Raw genomic sequence first — 24,785 nt, 5'->3', positions numbered from 1 at the left:
CACTGGGGCAACCAAGGGTCAGGGCGCCTGGGGTGGCGTGTGGGCCCTGCGCTCAGGGGCGGGGCAGGACGCTCCGCAGGGCCTCCGAGGAGTCTGCCTGCCTCCTCCCACTCAGCCGCCCTACAGCTGAGGGGGAGGCAGCGGGCGGACCGTTTGGGCAGCGCCTAAGGAGAGATGTGTGACTCAGGCGTGCTGCAGGCCCCGCGGTGAGTGCCGCCTGGCATTTTGTCACCCCCCTCAGTGGTGATACCCGAGACGGTCTCCCCGTACCGCACCCCCCTTCCTCCACCCCTGCCAAGGGTGACCTAGTCCCATGCCCCAGATTGAACCCAGATTGGAATGGAGTTGGGCAGACTGTACCATCCACGATCTGGACTCTTTTTTGGTCCTCCATTTTATTACAGCTCTCTTACAGCTGCAGTAAGATGGATCCATGTTAAGGCTTAATGAACATTTAAATAAACCTAAAATAATGCTTTCTAGGAACAGAAAAAGCTCACTGTTGCTTTCCAGTAAGGTTGAATTTTGATCAAGTGTCACTGGTGGAATCTACACACACATAAAAAAACACTGTGAAAATGCTTTTTTAAAAAAATGTTTTGAAAAATATGTTGAATTTTGTATAGCTCATTGTGGTCATATAGTGTCACATTTGTATATTGCACTTTACAACACATTTATAACGTTTTATTTGCAGCTGTGTAGATGAGTCAACTGAATATGCAAAAAAAAAATTAGCATTATCAACAATACATCTCCAGAAAATTTTAGGAAACAGACAGATTTTGCTGATATATGCATGGTTCCACTGATGTATAAGATTTTTGTTGCGGCGAGCTCCTTTTTAGCTTTAGGGGTCAGGGAATGTACAGTTGAGGATTAAAAAGCAAGGCAATTTATGCTTAGTTTGCTGTGATTTTAATTATTTCAGTATTGGTTTTTTTTTAATGCTTGGATTGTTTCATTGGGGTTTGTAAGCTGCCTCAACCAGAGAATGAGTAAGGATATGTATAATTGAATGAATACAGCATGCAACATGCAGAAGAGACAGGAGTACAGTTGACAGTGGAGCTGCCCCTTTGTGCGTGGAAGTGTTTTGTTTATACATTAAACAGTGATCTACTTTTTAAAGCGTGTGTAGGGAACCTTTGGCCCTCCAGATGTCCCTGAACTACAACTCCCATCAATCTTGGACATTGACCCTTGCTTGCTGGCGGCTTATGGGAGTTGTGGTTCAGCAACATCTGGAGGCCCAAATTCCTCACACCTGTTTTAGAGCAAGGGTGGGTAATCTGTGGCCCTCCAGATGTTGTTGGAGTCCAACTCCCATCTGCCCCAGCCACTGCGGCCAACAGTCTGCTTGATGGGGGTTGTAGTTTAGCAGCATCTGGAGAGCTGCAGGTTCCCCCATTCCTGTGACAAAAGGTAGACGTTCCATGGCTCCCTCTTGTGGCAGCTTTACATCCTGCTGTGGTCTCCTGTTGCACAGATTTCTTCTGTGCTCTGAACTCTTTTCCATGGAAGTTTCAGCCTGATGTTTTTCCTTATGGCATTCTTGTAGCGGGAGCCCAAATGGTCCTCTTCTTGCCTTGATGGAGGAGTCTGGGAAATTCTGGGGCAGAGAGATGGCATCTTCTGTGCAGACTAGTCAAATGAGTTTCCTTACCGCAGGTTATGGCTATTGGGCGAACGTTCGAAGAGAGCTTTCAGAAGGCCTTAAGGATGTGCCACCCCTCCGTTGATGGCTTCGCAGCAAGTCTGCCAGTGAACCAAGAGTGGCCGTCCAACATGAACCTCAGGAAAGAGCTGGCCGAAGCCTCCAGCACACGGGTGTTTGCTATGGCCAAGGTATTGTTGTAGAAAGATTGGATCTCATCTGCCCTGTAGACACTCCCCCCCCCTCTTTACCCATGATTGGTGATTTTGCAGTGATCAGCTTACCTGATTATTACCAGCCAGTTTTTCTCATCAAATTGCAAATTAAGAAGAGAGAGATCAGCACTTGGTCCTTCCATGCCACGTGGGCCTTAAGTTTGGGGTGGTGGATAATAAGTACGGTTGGAGCAAAAATAGAAGTGCCCTGGTGAGCCCGCGGACAAAATGACCTTGAAATTCTCTGTGGTGACATATCCCACCACATTGTTCTCTAATTTGCTGTGTAAGAAAGAGGGTCATTGCCATAAGTAGTCATTGTGGCAGCCTTACATGAAATCTTCCCTATTAAGTGGTAGGATCTAACTGCTAATTTTCCATCACAGAAACATGAATTGGCAATCATTTCTCTCAGATTCCCTACTTTATTGCACAAGTATTTTTCTGGTCTCATTCCTAATATTCTTCAGTATGAGAAGGGTAGGTATTGATTATTCTAGAATACATAATTATATAAATCAGTATCTTAATTCCATAATAATAATAATAATCCACCTTTCTTCACTTGTTAAAATATAGTTCAGACAGCTGGCAGTGTGCTGGTCAGTAGTCCCTAAACATTGTTCTGACACCTGGAGCATGAACAATCTATCCCTATTAGTGCAAACCCTCATTAAGTCATGTTGCAGGTCCTGTCAAAAGTCCTTATTTAAACCTCCATTCCCCTCCTCAAGAAGTGTCATTTATTTTTGTTGGATTGAAAAGTATTGTGACTATTTGCATTTGAAAACCAAATGCAATGAAGAAATCCAGGCAATGACCCCTTGAGTCTGTATCCAGAAAGGCCGAGCAGTGCTGCTTGAAGTAGCAGTTCAAGGGGGAGGCAAAGCACTCAAGGCTCACGCCAAAGAGATTGTGCAGGGCTGCCTGGCACATATTTTCAGCAAACCATATAACCACGAACAAACTGTTTCTTAGTCCATGAATTGCACCTGCCTTCTCAACTATGGAGACTAATGTTGGACAAAAGACGTTTGGTATAAATGATTTTCTTTACTTCAGAAGGAAACTGAAGCCTGCATTAAGTATAGAAGCCTTCATCTGAATAGACATACCAATGTCAGCTGCAGGTATCAAGAGGAATGTTGTAAATATTCTACAATAGATAATAAGGTTCTACAGAGCCCTGTGCAAATATAGCAGCAGGGTTTTCAAACTTTCTGTTTGCAAGGAGACTTCTCTGCCAACCCACTGACTAGGAGAATCCCTGCATGCTCTACTACAGAATGGCAGAGGAACCAATCAGGGAACAGCTGAGGGAAGCTCTTGAGCATTCATAGGCAAACTCGGCCCTCCAGATGTTTTGGGACTACAACTCCCACCATCCCTAGGTAACAGGACCTGTGGTCAGGGATGATGGGAATTGTAGTCCCAAAACATCTAGAGGGCCGAGTTTGCCTATGCCTGCTCTTGAGCTTTGGGAACAAGAGAAATGTGTAATCTGCCCCCGTATGGCCTGAAGGCCCAGGAGGCAACCTCCTTGTTCAGCAAGCCCAGGCCTAGAATCCTAGAACTGCAGAGTTGGAGGGGACCTTGAGGGTTACTTAGTCCAACCCCCTGCTATGCAGGAATCTTCTGCCCAGTGTGGGACTTGAATTGATGATCCTGAGATCAAGAGTCTCATGCTCTACCACCTGTCAGTGTCTGAATGGGGAGACCGCCTGGGAACACCAGGACCACTGCTTTGGCTTCTGTGGTGGAAGAAAGGCAAAAGATAAATGTAAGAAGAAAAATTAAATAATCTCTGGCCAAGTATGGAGACGCTCACTTAGAGCTGACTCTGTTGAAGCTTAGAAAGAATCCCTTCACATTATTTTTTAATCCCCTCTGAGCCCCTGTAACTGGTAAAAGCAATGCCCACGCCTGGCTCTGCATACAGTCATGTGGATTTGTGTGTAGCTTCCCACTTTCAAAGTAATTCGTTGGGGACTGTAAACAGTTTGTTCTGGTGTCCAGGACAGCCGCAATTTCAAAGAGGCACTCAAAAGTGGTATCCGAAGAAGTGTGCATGCACATGAAAGCTCATACCAATAACAAGCTTAGTTGGTCTCTAAGGTGCTACTAGAAGGATTTTTTAAATTTTGTTTCAACTATGGCAGACCCACACGGCTACCTACCTGTAACTCAAAAGGACGTTAAGCATAAAAGTGCTTTTCAGTAAGTGAAAACAACAGCAAAATTCAGAGCATTGGTTTAGTTTGTGGCTTACAGAGCCCATCCAAACTGCTGTTGGAAGCCACACTCCTTTAGCCCCTTCTCAGATGGGCCCAAGGTGGAGAATATACCTAGCATATATTTTCAACTAATCATATACTCATGAACAAACCAGTTCTTTGTCCATGAACTGTGACTGATCAATACCTCTTTCCGGCAGGCCTTGAATGACAACAACCCTGTAGACTATATCCATAAACTTACAGCCATTGATAAATGGTTCATCTATAAAATGCATAATATTGTGAAAATGGAGAAGAGCTTGAAAAGTCTTAATAGGTAAGACTGCCAAATTCCTTTCTCTTAAAGCTCACTTAGCATATTATTCACATGCTTATCCCAACTCTTCAGTGCTTGCTTCACCATACGCATATGCAGATGCAACAAAGGTTTCCCTACTCATACTCATTTTTTAAAATGTTTGAACTAGCAAGATACGCACCAGTGCTGGGCATGTATACCAGAATAAGGTAATAGAGGCAGTCTGTAGCTTTGAAGATAGTCTGAGTTACATCCTGTCTCTTCCCAGCTTGCTGTTCCCTTGCTTTCCATCCCCCTTGGCGCCAACTTCTTTCCTCCACTGCCTTGTCTGAACTCTGGCTTGCATTCATTTGTGTTCTCAGACAGTACCTGCGCTGGCCACCAGGGCGGCCCTTAGGGTTGGCATCGTTGGGCACTGGTTGAGGTCTGCACCTCAGGACGGAGCCCAGTGTAGGTCCTCAGAATCTCCTGGACCTGCTTCTCCTCTTCTTCTTTGCTATGTTGCAGCAACACCCCCCACTTCTCTTGCCCTCACCATCCAGGCAGCCCCCCCCCCCCCGGAATCTGGAACTTACCCTGTTGGTTCTTTATATCCACATTCCTTCTGAACCTATTCCTTGTTTCCGTGTCAGCCTTTGCACCTTTATTTAGGGTGAACCGTGTTGGTTGCTAACAAGCAAATAGGTTTGAGATGCACTGTGAATGGGTAAAATGAATACTTTGAAGGTTTTGCAAAATGAAAAATGGGGGAAGTAAATATGTTTAATAAATAATACCATCACATATGCCAATCTAATAAATATTTATTGCTTGTAGCCATAGGCCATTGCAAATATAGTAAAATGCCTATTAGCACAGACATAAAACATGGATACATTCCATTTAAAATGCAATCAAAATTAAAATAAACTTTATAACTTCCTGGGATTACTCTTAGATTTAGCTTGCTCAAATTATAAAAAGCCACTTTTACAAACCATTGAACATTTGGTTCAAGATTCTCACTTGGATTTTCTTCACTTCAGTTGCAAACTGTGCAACTTAATAGGATATGTATTTATATTCATCACATAAAAAATAATACTGAATTGCCCCATCCGCCACATTGTGACACAAGGTAAGATAGCCTTTTCTTTCTAAGACAGCCATACAGTGGGCAGTGCAATAAATAATGTACTAAATTGTTAGCGCACCTCTGGAAATGGTTGTATTATCTGTTTTTTATAGGGATAGGATGGCACCCGTCATTCGAAGAAGCAGATGGCATCTGTTGAGATCTTACCATATTGGCCCGAATATAAGCCTCACCCGCAAATAAGCCGCATCTTTAAAATTCAAGGCTTCTTGGGGGGGGGGAGTGCAGCTTATATTCGGGCCAATACGGTAATTCTGTGAAAGCTTTTCTTACTTGTGTATAGGTAACATTAGACAAATACCTTGGAATTCAGTTGTCTTTTTTAATGGCAGCCTACCACTGAATATTATCAATCCCTTCCGTATCAGGAGATAAGCAGACTTTCCCAATCTGCTGATTAAAAATGGGTTGAGAGCCAAGCATGGCCACATACTCTGTAGGAAAAGAATACAGATTCATTTCGTCCTGGCAGATTTTCACCCATTCCCGCCAATCTCAGTTGTTCATGCCAACACTTCTCTGGGAGTCTCAAGTCGGCCATTTAATGGAGCCTGCACCAACACTGGACCATGCTTTTGTTAACTCGCAATTCAGTAGAGGGCAAACCTTTCTCTGCTCTCAGCAAACCTGCTGGTGTACCTGGATATCAAGCAAGTAATTGCCTTAAGAACCCATTTTGGAGTTTTTCCAATGATGTGACATTGCCGTCACCCTAGTCCTCAGGCTCATAGCACATTTGGGTGAATGCTTTCCTAAGAAATATTTTTAGAACAGCCTGTGGCATTTGGCTGCCTTCAGAAAAGAAAAACTTTAGTTCTGGATACCATTTTGACAGCTTCACAAAGTGTTTCCCACTGAAGTGTGTCCTTAAAGGCACTATGCTATTCAGTAGGATGGCCATCCATTGTCCACTTGTTCTTTCTGTGTCCTTTCTTGATTTTTTTTTTAAACTTTTGAGTAATTATTGCTGGGATGCTCTTTATTGCAAAAAGATCTAAACAGTTATAATGAGATCCATAGCCAGAACCTTTCACTCCTGCAAGCCGGATGAAGGAAGAACTACAGGAGTGGCTGTTCAAGAATAACAATGAATTAAAGTGGTTGAATGTTCTTCTTTGGTTCAGGGAACGGGAGTTACAGTCAGAGGCAGAAATCTCCGCAAAAATGGAGACACACCCCATTTTTAAAAACCCTGCCTTTGATTAGCTGCCAGCATTAACCACATGGAGCTTCTGATTGAGATCACTGTCAGCAGATTGGTAGCTTTCTGAACCAAATGTTTATCATACAACTGTGGGAAAGAAAATTTAACTTTCTTTAAAAAAATGATAATTTTCTGGGAATGAAGAGCTCTCCTTAGGCTGGAGAGAAATGAGCAGTGATGGCTGCTGGATCCCCACTTGCTCCACTTCCTCCCCACCAGCCTCTTGAAATCTTAGTCCCAGCTAGGGATCTTAGAGAATTCCAACAAAAACGGAAAAGAAAGTGGAAATTTGTGTAGTTTGTGTTTGCCTGTGGTCAGGAATGGAAATCACAGAAGCAAATAGCCACGTAACTTACATAGGACACTTTCTATTAAAGGCAGAGAGGCAAATAAGGCTGCTGTGTCTCTTCAGTCTGTGCTGGGCTTTTCTCCCCATTGTCAAGCACCAAGGATGTGAGTTGGATAGCTCTTTGCAGAGTTTTCTGCTGCTGTGTGTACTGTGCCATGTACTCATTACTCAAGGTGATTTAGACATTTTATGAATAAATATTAGAACCTCAAGGTGTGATGCCCTTTCTGCTTCCTTCACATCTGTGTTTTGGTGTACTGTTTAAATACGTACCAGAATAGAACATTCTGCACCTGGTGGAACCTTAGGCAGATCATGGGTGGAATCTGAAGCAGCCCTAAGGAGAGACCTCCATCAGTTCAATCATTTTTGCTTGCCTGATGGAAGGATCTCCCCTCTCCTTCCCCCAGATGCTATTCTGGGCGGGTTCTCCCGCTGCCCCAGAGCCATTTTTGTGTGGGGGACACATAGAGGAAGGAGAGGGAGGAAAGCTATTTTGTGCCAGTGGGGTTTGTTCTGCCTCCTGCTTGTGCAATTATTTAGTTGAAAGTGTGTGTGTGTGTGTGTGTGTGTGTGTGTTTGAAAAGGTAGAGTGAAGATAAGTATATGGGAAACAATCAAAGCAGGTATCTGGGCTGTATTTCTTTTCCCTTTAAATATTATATAATGTTCAATTGTTTGCTCTCACAAGTCAGTTGATTTAATTGCTTATATGCTGAGTCCTATAGAGACTTTAGTGACATTGATAGAATTGTTGCTTTTTCTGGAAATGGTCATGATGGGCTTTGACCCACTGGAGAGCAGAGGTCAGAAGCAGCACTAATTTGCATAAAGGTGCATTCATTTGTATGTGCAGAATTGGAGGCTTCTGACCTTCTTTTAGTGCAAAATTCCAGCAGTTAATCTCCCCACTTTTTATGCCATAATATGCCCATATATCCAGTATGACTCACTTCTCTCCTCTCTTCAGAAAGCTATGATCGTGGAGGCATTTCACTCTATTATGTGACTGTATAAAACAAAGTGCAACCGACGGCAGTAAATTGAGGACCAAGGCTGTTTATTGGTCTCCATCCTTTGCTGACGTGGGCATTCTCTTTGTATTTTATGAGGCCCAGAGAGCCTCCTTGATGAATTAGTGCCTAAAACAGTAGTCCGTTTTTCCTTCGTGATGCTTATGGCTCTCTGAGGTTCAGCCACAAGAGGGTGCCAGAAACTCACAATACATGGAAGTGCTGTTCAGGGAAGTAGCTTGGCAGAAAGCTTCCAGTTATTGTTATGAAAAAGGCTTTCAGCTAATCTTTGTTCTGTTGCTCCTTTGACAATCGGTAAATTTTTAATTATGTAGTTCTTATTTCACCCAGAAAGTCAGCTGCAGTTTTAGTGCCTATGGAAGGAGGGGAGAAAGTTTGCAGTAGGTTATTTACTGTTTCACACATAATCATAGAATTGCAGTGTTGGACGGGTCCCCTAAGGGTTATCTAGTCAACCCCTTGCAATGCTCAGCTAAAGCATCCATGACAGATGACCACCCATCCTCTGCTTGAAAGCCTCCAATGAAGGAGAGCTCACCACCTTCCAAGGGAGTCCGTTCCACTGCCAAACAGCTCTTAATGTCTCTGATGTTTAATGTCTGATGTTTCTGATGTTTAGTCGGAATCTTTTTTCTTGTAACTTGAATCCATTGCTTCAGGTCCTACCCTCTGGAGCCGGAAAAAAGGAAGCTTGCTCCATCTTTCATGTGACAGCCTTTTAGATATTTGAAGATGGCTGTCATATCTCCTCTCAGTCTCCTCTTTTCCAGGCTAAACATGCCCAGCTCCCTCAACCAGTGGCGTAGCGTGGGGGTGCAGGGGGGGCCGGCCGCACCGGGCGCAACATCTGGGGGTTAGGGTTAGGGGGCGCAAATCCACGGGTTAGGGGGCGCAAATTACTTGCCTTGCCCCGGGTGCTGACAACCCACGCTACGCCACTGCCCTCAACTGTTCTTCATAAGGCTTGGTTTCCAGACCCTTGTTCATCTTGGTCACATGTTCCAGCTTGTCAATACCCTTCTTAAACTGTGGTGCCCAGAAGTGGACACAGTACTCGAGGTCTAACCAAGGCAGAATAGAATGGTACTATTACTTCCCTTGATCTGGAGTAACTTCGAATCTATCTTCCATGTCATGATTTATTATCTTTCTGATTTCACTTATGCATTCATAGTTACTGTGGTTGAAATGAGCCAGAATTTCCCACCATTTGCATTGAGTCCATTTGCATTGCATTTGTTCAGTCTGCTAAGAAATTCAAGCTATTTTACTATGTGTGGATTTGTGTAGTACCTTTTCTTTTAAGGCACATGAGAGTTGACTCTCATGAAAGGATCTTGGATATTTTCACAGATCCGACTTAATTGGTTGTTTATGGACATAAATCAGAACATAATTAAGAATTGGAAGGGATAATTCTTTGAATTTTGCGATGTGCACAATATGTGTATTTTACAGGGGAAATACTTACAACATGCATATTTTAATGGAGAAATAGAATGGGTCATATGTATTTATGGGGGTGAGTAAAGTGTGTATGGTATGCATATAAAACACATATTTCATGCAAAATGCATATTGAATAAAATATGTGCAATTTCAGTGCAAGTTTTTCAAACAGTTTTTTTTTTTAAAAAATCTGCAGAAGGTTGGACAGAACTGATTTACGTTTGAAAGCACGTGAAGCTGGCACAGAGTGGAAATGAGGCTGATCTGTCCCTCTCTAAGTTAGGGAAGAGTTGTGATAGTATTTCACGTGTGTCTCATGGCACTGATTTAACAGATGCACATGTGCGTGCACATACCAAAACGTGTGCTTTTACGCATTTCATAGTTCAAACAACAATTGTTTTTACTAAGACCTCTCTAGGTGAAAGGCCTTCGTACTGGAGAGAAAAACTTCTCTTCAAGCTTGCAGTTTTCCACTTCAGGGAGATTCAGGTCTTGCTAGTAGAGGATGGGGCCAGAAATCTGTTCAATTCACATTTTTAATGTGAACCTACATGATTCACGTTTCCCAAGTGAACTGAAACATTGCTGTCCTTCAAAATGTGGACATCTCTGAATTTTGTGACATAGTCTTCCAACCAAAAGAACGCTTACAAAAAGAGAATGAGCCTGCGTTAGGCAAAAGTGCACAGAATAATGCTTGTATTGGTGATAATGAGGTACAGAGTGCACTTTATTTGGGGAAATAGTTAGCACAAAATGCACATATTTCTTTAAATGCACTCAAGTTGTCCATGAATGTTCACAGAATCATAGAATTCATGGAATCATAGAAATGTAGAGTTGGAAGGGTCTCCTGAGGGTCATCTTCCTGCAATGAAGGAATCTCAACATACTCTTTTAAAAGTGCACAAACTAACATGGAAATGGAGAGGGCTGAATTTAAGGTCGAGGAAAGAGAGAGAGAAGCCAAGGTGCACACATTCACCTTCCGTAGTTTCCAGAGAACTGAGTCAGCGTGTGTCCTCTGCGTGTTCAGCACAGAATGCGAGGGATATTTATTGATTAATATCCCTGTCCTAAAGATTTTTTTTAAAAAAACAACAACATGCACTGATATCAGAGGGAATGTTAGGGAGGCAAGGGAATGAAAGTCAGGACAGAAACAGGCCCCATCTTGGTACTCCACACTAGTTTATATACTAATAGAAAATGATAATGTATTGTGACTTCAACTAAGGGTAGAGTCCTATATACCACATCAGGCAGCACTTCTAAATGACGGCCAGAGGAAAGTTAATGTCATGATAGAAATGGGATTTGGCACTTTTATGCTCCCCCTGAAGCCTGCAGTTTCCAGTCACCGTTCCACTCCCCCTGCCCCCTGTGTAGATTTTGTTCTACCTTCACTGTAAAACTGTTTCCAGCTTGAAAGTAACCCGCTGTGACACAAGCTTCACTTTAGATCCCTCAGCAATGTTTAGATATGACCAAGCGCTCACTGGCAACTTCCCAGCTGCTTGCCATGCTTCTCCGCTAGCTGCAAGCCGGCTCTTCTATTACAATTATTATTAATTGTTTGCATTATAAAAGTGCCTAGAGGCCCAGCCATGAATTGTTCCGATGGAACATATAATCCTTTTGAAAAGCAGATGCTTTATTTGGCTTGATCCGTTAGACAGATAAATAGACTAGAGGGTGATTAAACCCTGCGAAATGAATTACATTTAGAAGAAGAAAATGCTGTGATTATTACCAATCCATAGTTCCTGCTATATCCATGATATACCCATATTTTCTCAGTTAACCGTCTGCAGCTCTTCACACATTAGGATGGTCAGCTGGTCTCTCCTGGGCCAGATCCAGCCTTCTTCCAAGGCTAAGTTTTTCAATGCAATTGTATCTTTCCACTGTTAGGCCCTACCAAAGTTTACTAAAGGTCTGGTAGAAAGTTTACTCTCCATTTCAAGCTGTTGGAAGGTTACACTATCTAGCTCAGTGTTTCCCAAACTTGGGTCTCCAGCTGTTGTTGCACTACAACTCCCATCATCCCTAGATACCAGGACCAATGGTCAGGGATGATGGGAATTGTAGTCCAAAAACAGCTGGAGACCCAAGTTTGAGAAACCCTGATCCAGTGTAGATTTAGGGATGGAAAGATCAGTCTATTTCTGGTCCAGATCAAATTCACACTTGTTCAGTCAGAAGTCATTTCTGCATTGATTTGTGGCTTTATAAATTTTTGTATCAATGTTTTTATACACATTTTATCTCAATGCACACATTTCTGATTGTATTTTATCTCAAAATGCACTATTTTTTATTCATTTTGATATTTTTAAAATCTGAGATGTGTATTTCCCAATGCAGAGAAGTGCAAAATCCAAAGGATAATCATATTCTGTGTTTTAGGTGTGAATTAGGTCAGTTCACTTAGATATGTGCCCCCAAAGAAATTATCTTCAAATCCTTGTGCATATTCCCAATTCTCCATCGGTGTCTGGGTTTAATAATGGATATATTGCTGAGTAATTGTCGTCCCCCCCCCCGGGCTCCAGAGCCATAACCATTTCGCAGCCCCTATGGCCTGCTGGGTAATTCCATTTCCTTTTCTTCTGGCTTGGCAATAGTGGAAGCCAGGGCAGTACCCTGCAGAGGGGCAAATTTCACATGGAGCCCACCAACTGCTGATTGGTAATTTACTGGATTCAAATAATACAAAGGGGGCAAGGGAAAGAAAGATTTCTTGCTTCACCGATACAGATAGCTTCTGTGATTGGACTATTCACTTCATCTCTGCTTTTTCTACTTCTCCTTAACTGTCCTGTAAATCATCCTGACTGCTCAATGGCAGGGGGTTAGTTGCTGCCATTGGTTTATGGAGGGGAGACTTAATGTACTTGTAATTCTTGTTAAAAGGCTTTGTACGGCTTCTGTACAAGCTGCTTGTAGCTGATGTTTCCACAGCCCTTTGTGAATCTGAACTCTTAGACCCTCCCTATAACTCACTTTATAAAGAAGGAAATTGTCCTTTTCTGAAGGACATGTCAAGGATGGCCCCTCTCCTCTTTATGTTTGCATTAGCTATGGAATCTTTTGTTCAAAGATTAGAAGTAATGGAAGACTAAAAGGCACCTGCAGGAGCCTGTGAACATGAGAGAGTTATGCTGGTGCCATTATTCTTCCAGCCTCAAAATCATTAAACTCTCATACAGTTATCATGGAAACGATAGGAAAGTGTAGCCGTGTCTCAGGGTGTGAAATAAATGATAGTAATCGGAGAATTTTCTGTTATGGTGACAACAGCAAAAAAGAGGTAGGGTTTATAAAAAAAAATATTTTTATGCATGGGGAAACTGTAATGAAGTGTAGAAAAAAAAATGATTGTAAGGCGGCAAACAATAGTGAAGTACCTCCTGTGACTTGTCTTGCCCCAACCAAATGGAAAACACATACACACGTTATTAAATTGATAGGGGAACTGTTCAGATTATGGTTACGTATGTTTTAGAATCTATGGTGCACCCTTACAGGAAGAAAAGCCCAGTAAAAACCTTTTCTTTATGAGTCCATTTGAAGTAGCTGGGAGGGGGAATGCTATGAATAGGAGGAACTCAGTGGTACGGATAGAGTTCAGCTATCCAGCAGCTCCTAGAACCCACTCATGTTAATACCACTTTAATGTCAGACTCTACGGTCGGCTGGTTGACTAATCAATAGATTTGAATCCTCTCTCTCCCCCCTCCCGGCTACTTCAAACAAACCTGTAAAGGAAATGTTTTGTAGAGGGCTTTCCTTCTTCTGAGGAAAGCATCCTTGGTTCCAAAGGTGCAAAAACAGCTGATCCTGCAAATGTGTTTCAGATATATATTTGCTCTGTGTCCAGGGACTTGAGCGGGAGGTGGCAGAGGTGACACAAAATCCATCTCCAGGTAAACAACTGAGACCAGCCATTTAAAACGGCGGCTTTCCTGAGAGATTTTGCACAGGCCGTGCTGTGCAGGTGAGGGGCAGAGGACCGCAAGGCCAAGGCCGTTGCTTTTAATTCACGCTTCCTTCATCTCTTCACTTTGCCGAACATTTATTGAAAAATAATTGTCGGCTGTATTTTTAAAAATAGGTATTTTGCTATGTTAGTCTAGAGATATGAAAGGTACAAAACACGGATGTTTCTGTGTTCATTCTATATTTTTGCATTTAGCAAACTCATGTTATATGTTATATATTAGGGTTGCACTAATGTTCGGAGGAAAAACCCCAAGAACTGCTCTAAGCTCTGGTGGATTTTCTCTGTCACTCTCCCATGTACTACGGGAGTGCAGGGAACCCTTCATTTCAAGCAGGGCAGTCCTAACCCTGAGGTGGAGGCAGACCCCCCTCCCTGCAGCCTTGTGTGCCCCACCAGCCTTTGGTAAGGGGGGAGTTCCAGCAGCAGTGAGGAGAGCAGCACCCTGGCACCTCTGTTGCCCAAATGACAGGCCGCATTCCGGCCAGCACTAGTCAGCAACAACCTCAGAAATGGGCTGGGTTATTCTTATTATTAATTATACTGGGGTGTTTTAGAGGTGGGGAGGGGGCAGAGCTGGCAGAGGGATGGACTAGATGACCCTCAGGATTCTTTCCAACTCTACACTTCCATGGTCATGTGATGGCAGTGAGCTGGCTCCAAATCTCTTTGATGTGCCAGCCTGGGAGCTGCCATGGCAAAGAGGCATTTCCATCTCCTCACCCTCTGATGTGGGTGCGGTGGAGGTTATGCTGCTCCAATAAACCCCTCATTGCTAGTCTCAGGTTTGGAATTTCATTTCTTCATTCCTAGCATGGCCCCTCTGGCTTTCATATGGCACAGGCCTAGCTCATTGGAGAGAAGGCTAAGCTTAGAAATCTTTTCCCTGACATGCTAGATTTCCATATCCAGTGAAGGTTTTATAAAACACCCCCCCACACACACACAAATATGGGGGACCATTCAGTCATGCTGGACCATCCCTCACCAGCAGCCAGAAGTCCTGGAACAGTTTTGTTACCTTCTTTGCTGTAAAATAGTTGAACAAAGAGTGGAGCTGAAAAGCTCTGGAACTGCTTATTCATTTGTTGTTCAATCCTAATGTGACGCTTTCAAATCTAGATACAGTGGTGCCTCGCAAGACGAAATTAATCCGTTCCGCAAGTCTCTTCGTCTAGTGGCTTTTTCGTCTTGCGAAGCAACCCTATTAGCGCCTTAGCGGATTAGCGCTATTAGCGGTTTAGCGGCTATTAAAGGCTTAGCGGCTATTAAAGGCTTAGCGGATTAGCGGCTTAGAAAAAGGGGGGGGAGCGGAAAAAAATTGGAACACTTGCAAGATGTTTTCATCTTGCAAAGTAAGCCCATAGGGAAAATCGTCTTGCAAAGCAGCTCAAAAACGGAAAACCCTTTCGTCTAGCGGGTTTTCCATCTTGCGAGGCATTCGTCTTGCGGGGCACCACTGTACAGTCATACCTCGGGTTAAAGATGCTTCGGGTTAATTCTTTTCAGGTTGTGTCCCATGGTGACCCAGTAGTACCGGAAAGGGTTACTTCCGGGTTTCGCCACTCACGCATGCACAGACACTCAAAATAATATCACGCACATGTGCAGAAGCGACATGTGCAGACGCGGGTTGCGTTCTGCTCAGGTTGCGAATGGGGCTCTGGAACGGATCCCGTTCGTAACCAGAGGTACCACTGTACTATGAAGTAAGATGGGTGGCCCAGCTCGTTCCTTGACTCAATCAAGACTTTCTAGCCTAGTCCTTTCAAGCCCTGATGCTTTCAACTGTCAAGGCCAAGCAGGTCCAAGCAACCCTGTTTGTAGCAAAAGTTCTGTTGTACACTAGCTTCTGGAAATAGAGGGAAATACTTTTTTTGAGGGGGGGCATTCTTTGTGCCCATATATCTTGAAAGAGCACAAAGGTGTACTTTGAAAATAGATTTTTGCTTTCTGGAAATAGGACTTCAGTTTGCAGAGATATAAGATCTGGAAGGAAAACCTTAGATCGAGACTTTGCAAGCTGAAAACAGTGGACTGGAATGAAAGAAAGATCAAAGGATCATCAATAGACCATTGTCTTTTCTCTTGAGTGTCACACGCGCTTTGCAAAAGAAAAGTTTAAAAGATATAAACTCCAAATCTCCATATAGGGAACTAACGTGCATGATTCACCCAGAGAGACCAATACTCCTGTATAGATTAACTCCCCATGGGTGGAAATGGCTGAAATGCACAGGACGTGCGCTCATCAGGGGCGAAACTACACTTTCTTACACCCATGTCAAAGGCTCAGTTTGGCACCCCCATGCATCTTATTAATATTAATCTCCTCCCAGATTTCTCTCTCACACATAGTTGTAACAACACACAGGGAAAGGGGAAGGAGGATTGTTGCTTTTGCCTCTCCAGGTTTTCCTGCTTCCCCTTGAAAATTAAGCATCCCTCCGGTCAGGAGTAGTCAACCTTTTTATACCATCCACCCACTAATGCATCTTTCTTGATGGTAAAATTTCCTTACCACCCCCAGTGCTCAATGGAAGGAGGATTCAGCTTGTGCCGTAGAACCCCCGACCCCGCCCACCTAGAATCCTGAAACGCCCACTAGTGGGTGGCAGGGACCAGGTTGACAAGCCCTGCCTCCGGTGCTCAGCAGCTCGAGATCCAAGAGGCAAACGCTGAGATTAGAGCTGCCAAAGGATGCTTTTAGACTCTGGAGCTGCAAGGAGGGGCCAAGGCCGGGGGAAGCCTGGCAGGCTGGGAGCCTCCATGGTGCCCCTCTGGAGGCTTCACCTGGGCAAACCCCCCAACTAGCCCCCCCAGCTACTCATGGCCCTGACGCTTATTATGCTTGTTGAAGGTTTTGCTCTGCAATTTGGTCTGTTTTACATGTTTGCAAGCTAATAGGAATTACCTTTTTCTTTTATTTCATCTGAAGAAAAGGAAAACATGGGAAGAAAGAATTACTTAAGGACCTGAGTTAGATGGTTTTACAGTGGGCCTGCTCACTCAGTGTGTGTGTGTGTGTGTGTGTGTGTGTGTGTGTGTGTGAAATCTCAACCTAGTAAAAGTCACAGGTGCACAAACACTCCCTTATGTTCGGTTTTGTTCAGATACTATTTCCCCATGTTGCTTTTTGATTTAAATTTAGGGGGGGAAATCACATTTTTATGCATGAGTAAGATTGTCCAAAGCATCAGTTGTCTTAAAATATAATAGCTAATCATGTTTCACTAACTCACAACATTAGGATATTTACCTAACTAAAATTAGCTCCATATTTGTCAATTATGAGTCATTGTCTAAAACCCAAATGCCATATGATAATTAATTGCAATGTGCACAACATATAGATTTAGATACTGAATCAGTCAACCTGGGAGGCTGTTTGGGGGTGAGCACTTGCAGCGTCTTTTGATGCTTCTCTTCTGCATACACGTGAAAGACCTGCCATGATTCCCATGTGCCACTTCCATTTTTTCAAAAGGCATACAGATCTATGCAGGCAGCACAGCCCCCCATAAATATGAGAAGCACAAAGCTTCTAGAACATTGGAAAATATCCATGCGAGAGCGAGAGGGGCACATTACACATTCAGGGCTCGTCATGCCGCTTTCCCCCAGGGAAACTGGATCCTTACTGCTGAATCGGGGCAAACATTAACCGGGTTTTCTATGGATTGACATTTGCTCCAAGTCAGTGGCAAAAAGCAAGTTTTCCTGGGGAGGGTATGATACGATACAGTACGATACTCTTTATTGTCATTGTCCCATACTGAACAACAAAATTGAAAAATCTGCACAAGACATTCAAAAACCAACAAGCCTGCTATCCCAGCTATCCCAACCTGGTTAGCCCCCTAAAAACTCTGATACCCCATTTTTAAATACAATATACTCCCATAGAGACTCCTTACAATGCGTTTAAAACCAAAATCGCATTTGGGTAGAAACTGTTTCTCAGGCGGCTGGAACAAATGGAAAACCACTCAGACTCATGCTTTCTAGGCACAGGAAAAGTGAAATGCGGACAAGCCCTAAGCCATGGTATTTATGTACCTTTGCAGAAACTTGCGGTATCTGAAAGCAGGGCATTGAGAAAAGCAGCCTTTTAATGTATTTTTGCCCCAAACTAGTGCATATTCTGCCTCATAGGGAGAGCAGGTTCCCATAAAGAGTGAAGTAATATCATGGAATGGCTTCCCCCTGAACTAAACAGAGAATGTTGTGTTGGAAACCCCTTCTTGCATGTAGGTCTCAGCTCTCCAGTACAGGAACAGAACTGTAAAACTAGGTGGGGGCATTTGCATAGCTTTGCCTCATTAACCATATTCATATTCATTGTGGCTGATTAGCTGTTTTCCCTGTGTAAAGGTCAGAGGGGGCAGGGTTTCTGTTGAGGCAGGGGATTAGCTGTGGGAGGAGCTTATCAGAGTTTGCAGGGCATCAGTTGAAGAAGGAGCAAAAAGGGTTTTCTTGTGTCTGTGTGTTTCTTTCTTTGTGGCTGATTAGCTGTTTTCCCTGTGTAAAGGTCAGAGGGGGCAGGGTTTCTGTTGAGGCAGGGGATTAGCTGTGGGAGGAGCTTATCAGAGTTTGTAGGGCAGCAGTTGAAGAAGGAGCAAAAAGGGTTTTCTTGTGTGTGTGTGTTTCTTTGTGGCTGATTAGCTGTTTTCCCTGTGTAAAGGTCAGAGGGGGCAGGGTTTCTGTTGAGGCAGGGGATTAGCTGTGGGAGGAGCTTATCAGAGTTTGTAGGGCAGCAGTTGAAGAAGGAGCAAAAAGGGTTTTCTTGTGTGTGTGTGTTTCTTTCTTTGTGGCTGATTAGCTGTTTTCCCTGTGTAAAGGTCAGAGGGGGCAGGGTTTCTGTTGAGGCAGGGGATTAGCTGTGGGAGGAGCTTATCAGAGTTTGCAGGGCGGCGTGCACAGTTATACCCATCTTTTAGATTTAGGGGAGCTAGTCTCAAACGTTTGTTGGGGGAGACCTAGGTGTTTTTTTTGTGGGGGAAGTTATTTGTCCTGTCTTCAAGCTTTTTATGATGGAGGACCTCTGTAGCCACCCCTAACAACACGATCTCATGATGGAAGGGGAGGGAACAGCTGCAGTCGCCTGCGATTCCTGCGCAATGTTTGCCATCTTGCCAAAGGTTGCAGGCAGCTTTACCTGCAGCAATTGCATGTTGATTGCCCTCTTAAAAGACAAAGTCCAGCAACTGGAGGAACGTGTAGCTACGCTCCAAAGAATTAGAGAGCTGGAGCTCTTCTTGGAAGCAACAGAGCACACCGTCCCCACCAAGGAGGAGACAGGGGACTCCCCTGAGAAGGAGGCTTGTTCACCAACACAGGAGCCAGATATATGGAGAAACGTGACTCAAAGAAGTAGGAGGCCCAGGGTCCACTCTGATTGTTTAGAAATACACAATTGCTTTGAGGTCCTCTCCCCTAGCATGGAAGACGAAGAGCAGACTCCATTTGAGGATCTCTCCCTCATTACAGTCGATCAGGTATATGAAGACGAGCAGCAAAGTCAGTCCTCAGGGAATGTGCAGGTGACCTTGGAACGGACAGCTCACGGAAGAACCCCGACCAAACCCAAGAGGAGGCGTGTAGTGGTGATAGGGGATTCCCTACTGAGGGGAACAGAAGCAGTGATCTGTGGGCCTGACAAGATGTCTCGGGAAGTGTGCTGTCTCCCCGGGGCTAAGATCCAAGATGTAACTGAACGACTGCAAGGAATCATAAAACCCACTGATGAATACCCCTTCCTCTTGGTTCATGTGGGAACCAATGACACTGCAAGCAATTGCCTCCAGAAGATCAAAAGAGACTACGAGGCTCTCGGCAGGAAATTGAAGCAACTAAATGCACAAATTGTCATCTCGTCTGTCCTCCCAGTTGAACGACGTGGCCCAGGGAGAGAGGGGAAAATAGTGGAAGTGAACAGCTGGCTTCGCAAATGGTGTAAACAGGAACGGTTTGGATTCTTAGATCACGGACTGCAGTTTCTTGAAGATGGACTTCTGGCAAGTGATGGGCTGCACCTCACAACGGTTGGGAGAAATGTTTTTGCCAAAAATCTCAGAAACCTCATCAGGAGGGCTTTAAACTGACTAATGTGGGGGAGGGAGACAGTGCTCCTGAAGGTAGGAGTCTATCAATTAATGAAGATGATCATCCAAATGTCATAGACCAAATGGAGCAAACAGCACGCGGACCTAGTGGTGGGAGGAAAAAATCCTTAAATAAGAGACACGGGGGAATGATTAATGGACTTCAATGTCTGTACACTAATGCGCAAAGCATGGGAAATAAGCAAGATGAGCTTGAGCTCTTGGTACAGCAAACTAAATATGACATAATAGGCATCACTGAAACCTGGTGGGATAAGTCCCACGATTGGAATGTAATAATGGGGGGATACAATCTATTTCAGAGAAACAGACCAGACAAGAAAGGAGGAGGAGTGGCGTTATATGTCAGGGATGTGTATACCTGTGAAGAGATCCAAGATTTAGAACCTCAAAGCCAAAGTGAGAGCATTTGGGTCAAAATTAAGGGAGAGAAGAATAACAGAGACCTCATTGTGGGAGTTTACTATAGATCCCCAAGCCAAACGGAGGACATAGATGATGCCTTCCTGGAACAGATGGCCAAGCATGCAAAAGGAAGGGAGATAGTAGTAATGGGGGACTTCAATTACCCGGATATTTGTTGGACGTCAAACTCAGCCAAGAGCATAAGGTCAAACAGATTCCTCACTGGCCTTGCAGACAACTTCATTGTCCAGAAAGTGGGAGAAGCAACAAGAGGAACAGCCATTTTAGATCTGGTCCTAACCAATGTTGATGACCTGGTTAGTGGGGTAGATGTGGAAGGATCATTAGGCGCGAGTGATCATGCTCTTCTGAAGTTTACTATACAGCGGAAAGGAGCAGCCAAGCATACTAGGACTCAATTTCTTGACTTTAAGAAAGCCGACTTCATAAAACTTAGGGAAGTGCTGGGTGAGATCCCATGGACAGCAATACTAAAAGGAAAGGGAGTTCATGATGGCTGGGAGTTTGTTAAGAGGGAGATAGTAAAAGCACAACGACAGGCAATACCAATGAGACGGAAACATGGAAGGTGCCTAAAGAAGCCAGGGTGGCTATCTAAAGAACTTTTAACTGAATTAAGATTAAAAAAGGATGTGTACAAAAAATGGAAAAGGGGGGAAACCACCAAAGAGGAATTCAAACAAATAGCCAGCACGTGTAGACACAAAGTCAGAAAAGCTAAAGCACAGAATGAACTCAGGCTTGCTAGAGAGGTTAAAAGCAACAAAAAAGGCTTTTATGGGTATGTTCGTAGCAAAAGGAAGAACATAGAAACAGTGGGGTCACTCAGAGGAGAAGATGGTGAAATGCAAACAGGGGACACAGAAAGGGCTGAACTCCTCAATGCCTTCTTTGCCTCAGTCTTCTCCGATAAAGAAAACAATGCCCGACCTGAAGAATTTGGAGCAAATGATTCAGCAAAGGAAACACAGCCCAGAATAACTAAGGAGATAGTACAAGAATATTTGGCTAGTTTAGATGTATTCAAGTCTCCAGGGCCAGATGAACTGCATCCAAGAGTATTAAAAGAACTGGCAGATGTGATCTCAGAACCACTGGCAGTCATCTTTGAGAATTCCTGGAGAACAGGCGAAGTCCCGGCAGACTGGAGGAGGGCAAATGTTGTCCCTATTTTCAAAAAGGGGAAAAGAGAGGACCCAAATAATTACCGCCCAGTCAGTCTGACATCAATAGCAGGGAAGATTCTGGAGCAGATCATTAAGCAAACAGTCTGTGAGCACCTAGAAAGGAATGCTGTGATCACCAATAGTCAGCATGGATTTCTGAAAAATAAGTCATGTCAGACTAACCTGATCTCGTTTTTTGACAGAATTACAAGCCTGGTAGATGAAGGGAACGCAGTGGATGTAGCCTACCTTGATTTCAGCAAGGCATTTGACAAGGTGCCCCATGATATTCTTGTAAAGAAGCTGGTAAAATGCGGTCTTGACTATGCTACCACTCAGTGGATTTGTAACTGGCTGACTGACCGAACCCAAAGTGTGCTCATCAATGGTTCCTCTTCATCCTGGAGAAGAATGACTAGTGGGGTGCCACAGGGTTCTGTCTTGGGCCCGGTCTTATTCAACATCTTTATCAACGACTTGGATGATGGACTCAAGGGCATCCTGATCAAATTTGCAGATGACACCAAACTGGGAGGGGTGGCTAACACCCCAGAGGACAGGATCACACTTCAAAACGACCTTGACAGATTAGAGAACTGGGCAAAAACAAACAAGATGAATTTTAACAGGGAGAAATGTAAAGTATTGCACTTGGGCAAAAAAAATGAGAGGCACAAATACAAGATGGGGGACACCTGGCTTGAGAGCAGTACATGTGAAAAGGATCTAGGAGTCTTGGTTGACCACAAACTTGACATGAGCCAACAGTGTGACGCGGCAGCTAAAAAAGCCAATGCAATTCTGGGCTCCATCAATAGGAGTATAGCATCTAGATCAAGGGAAGTAATAGTGCCACTGTATTCTGCTCTGGTCAGACCACACCTGGAGTACTGTGTCCAGTTCTGGGTACCACAATTCAAGAAGGACACTGACAAACTGGAACGTGTCCAGAGGAGGGCAACCAAAATGGTCAAAGGCCTGGAAACGATGCCTTATGAGGAACGGCTAAGGGAGCTGGGCATGTTTAGCCTGCAGAAGAGGAGGCTAAGGGGTGATATGATAGCCATGTTCAAATATATAAAAGGATGTCACATAGAGGAGGGAGAAAGGTTGTTTTCTGCTGCTCCAGAGAAGCGGACACGGAGCAATGGATCCAAACTACAAGAAAGAAGATTCCACCTAAACATTAGGAAGAACTTCCTGACAGTAAGAGCTGTTCGACAGTGGAATTTGCTGCCAAGGAGTGTGGTGGAGTCTCCTACTTTGGAGGTCTTTAAGCAGAGGCTTGACAACCATATGTCAGGAGTGCTCTGATGGTGTTTCCTGCTTGGCAGGGGGTTGGACTCGATGGCCCTTGTGGTCTCTTCCAACTCTATGATTCTATGATTCTATGATTCTATGATCCCTCTCAGGGTGTCTTTGCATGGTTTAGATGAAGGAAATGCAGCTGATGTGCTTCCTCTTCTTGTACTTCTGGATTAACATGCAAAAGAAGTCCATGTATCGTTCCCATGTTAAGACGTCCAGCTCTAGTTACAGATATGGGTCATAGATCTTACTGGGAAGTGTGGTGCATGTGAGTTCTCCCTTCACACTAGGGCTGAATTATATTACTGTTCCATAGTTTGGCTGTACTCCACTTCACCTGCCTTCCAATTTAACTTGAGCTCAGTTGATACAGCCCCTGTGTGTATATTGAATAGATTTGCCTCTCTCTCTCTCTCTCGTGTATGCATTTGTGTGTTTGGGGATCCTTGTGTCAGACTCCACTTTGAACTATGCATATGTGGTAGACTATTAGAATATACCAGTTTGCATATAAACTGTGCACATAAACTCTGTATGCACAGTCAGGGACCCTGGGGGGGGGGACCACACAGGTCCACTGACTGTGTAGCCAAGCGTACACAGTTTGCATGTACTTTAATGAAGGGATAGCAAACATTGTGCCCAACAGATTTTGTTGAACTCTACTTCCCATCAGCTCCAGCCTGCATGACCAGTGGGAGCTGGAGTTTACCAACATTTGGAAGGCACCACAATAACAACACCTCATCTGTTGCATGCAGGTGGGATCTCCAGCCATAGTGCTACTCCCGTGTGCACTTTATAGATGCACATTAGCCACACGAATAGGAGAATTTTAAAAATACTTTTCAGAATTGGCCCAGGTACAGTTTCCTGTACAGTTTCCAGTTCATAGATTTCCCCCTTCTAGGTTTACTTGTATGTACAAGCAGACATTGATGAAAATGCCGCTCTAACAGGGTCTTGTTCTGATCATGTGATTGCATCACAGTTGCATCACAATCTGCACAGGCACACAGGTGCATCAGTAACCTGTAAGACACAAAGGACATGACTGAAGACTAGCAATCTGTTCATGTGCAGTAATCTAAACAAAATATGAAATTAAAAATGGGAAAATTTCAGAAGTGCCACTTGGTACATAAGATCAGGTAACTTGGGACCCAAATATCTAGGGAGAACTTCGGCTGGGGAGAACTTTATAAGCGTCCAAACAATACATTTTCGCAGAAGTGCAAAAAAAGCAAGTATTAAATGCCCTCAGAAGCATAATGTGAGATATTTATTTGCTGTTCTTTATATTACTACCACAAATCACCAGTTCCACCTTACTTATGTGCTGTTTGGCTCCAATGTATTATTTTAAGTTCTTTAAATGTTTACGTGACCCAGACCTAAGAAGTTATAGCTATGTGTGCTGAAAGAGACGAGAGTGAGGATTGTTGTTGGTTTACATCTCCCACCATTTTAATGGGTCCTGACATATCCTGACAAGTCGTCTTTTGAATGAGGTTCCTCTAGACGAAAGCAGTTATAACCTGTCTCCTTGAGCCAAGGAGACAAACAATATTTGCCCCGATCTCATTACTGTAATTGCAGCTTATTCTAGAGCTTGTGAAACGTCAGAACCAATTGAGTGAACCAACATGAACCTCCAAATTGCAAACTTGGCAGGAAGAAGAAAGGAGAGGGAATGCTCGCCCCCCTGCTCCCCCCTTTCCTGTCAGCTATTCTAGTTTAAAAATCAAACTGGACTGATAAGCATTGAGCAACCTCAGTCCAACTGCCATTGTTCTGTGGTTTTTGTCTCTACATCCACACCCTGAGAGCATTTGTAATACTGGAACCATGTTGCTCCGCCTCCTAATATATATGCCCTGAAATTACGTCATCATGCATATATTCCCACACTGACTAAATTTTTGGCCCCTTCCCAAGGTTTTGTAACTCAAGGGATAAAAGGAAGTTCTATTTCAGAGGTATGTATAGGAAGTGGTACTACAGTGGTACCTTGGGTTATAGACGCTTCAGGTTACAGACTCCGCTAACCCAGAAATATTACCTCAGGTTAAGAACTTTGCTTCAGGATGAGAACAGAAATCATGCTCCGGCGGTGCGGCGGCAGCAGGAGGCCCCATTAGCTAAAGTGGTGCTTCAGGTTAAGAACAGTTTCAGG

At 43.9% G+C, this 24,785-nt stretch overlaps 1 protein-coding gene across 2 annotated transcripts in view; it reads left to right on the top strand.

Annotated features, from left to right (window-relative positions):
- CPS1 (carbamoyl-phosphate synthase 1) overlaps positions 1 to 24,785 on the top strand; it is a 159,965-nt gene that overhangs the window by 74,263 nt on the left and 60,917 nt on the right. For both annotated transcript variants that reach the window (XM_082228040.1, XM_082228039.1), the window contains 2 exons: positions 1,672 to 1,848; positions 4,307 to 4,425. In XM_082228040.1, coding sequence (XP_082084166.1) covers positions 1,672 to 1,848; positions 4,307 to 4,425 — 296 coding nt within the window. The remainder of the gene's footprint in view (positions 1 to 1,671; positions 1,849 to 4,306; positions 4,426 to 24,785) is intronic.

The sequence above is a fragment of the Podarcis vaucheri genome (assembly GCF_965113315.1).
Source record: "Podarcis vaucheri genome assembly, chromosome: 1".
Classification (NCBI taxonomy): Eukaryota; Metazoa; Chordata; class Lepidosauria; order Squamata; family Lacertidae; genus Podarcis; species Podarcis vaucheri.
This window is presented reverse-complemented; position numbering and strand designations above follow the sequence as displayed.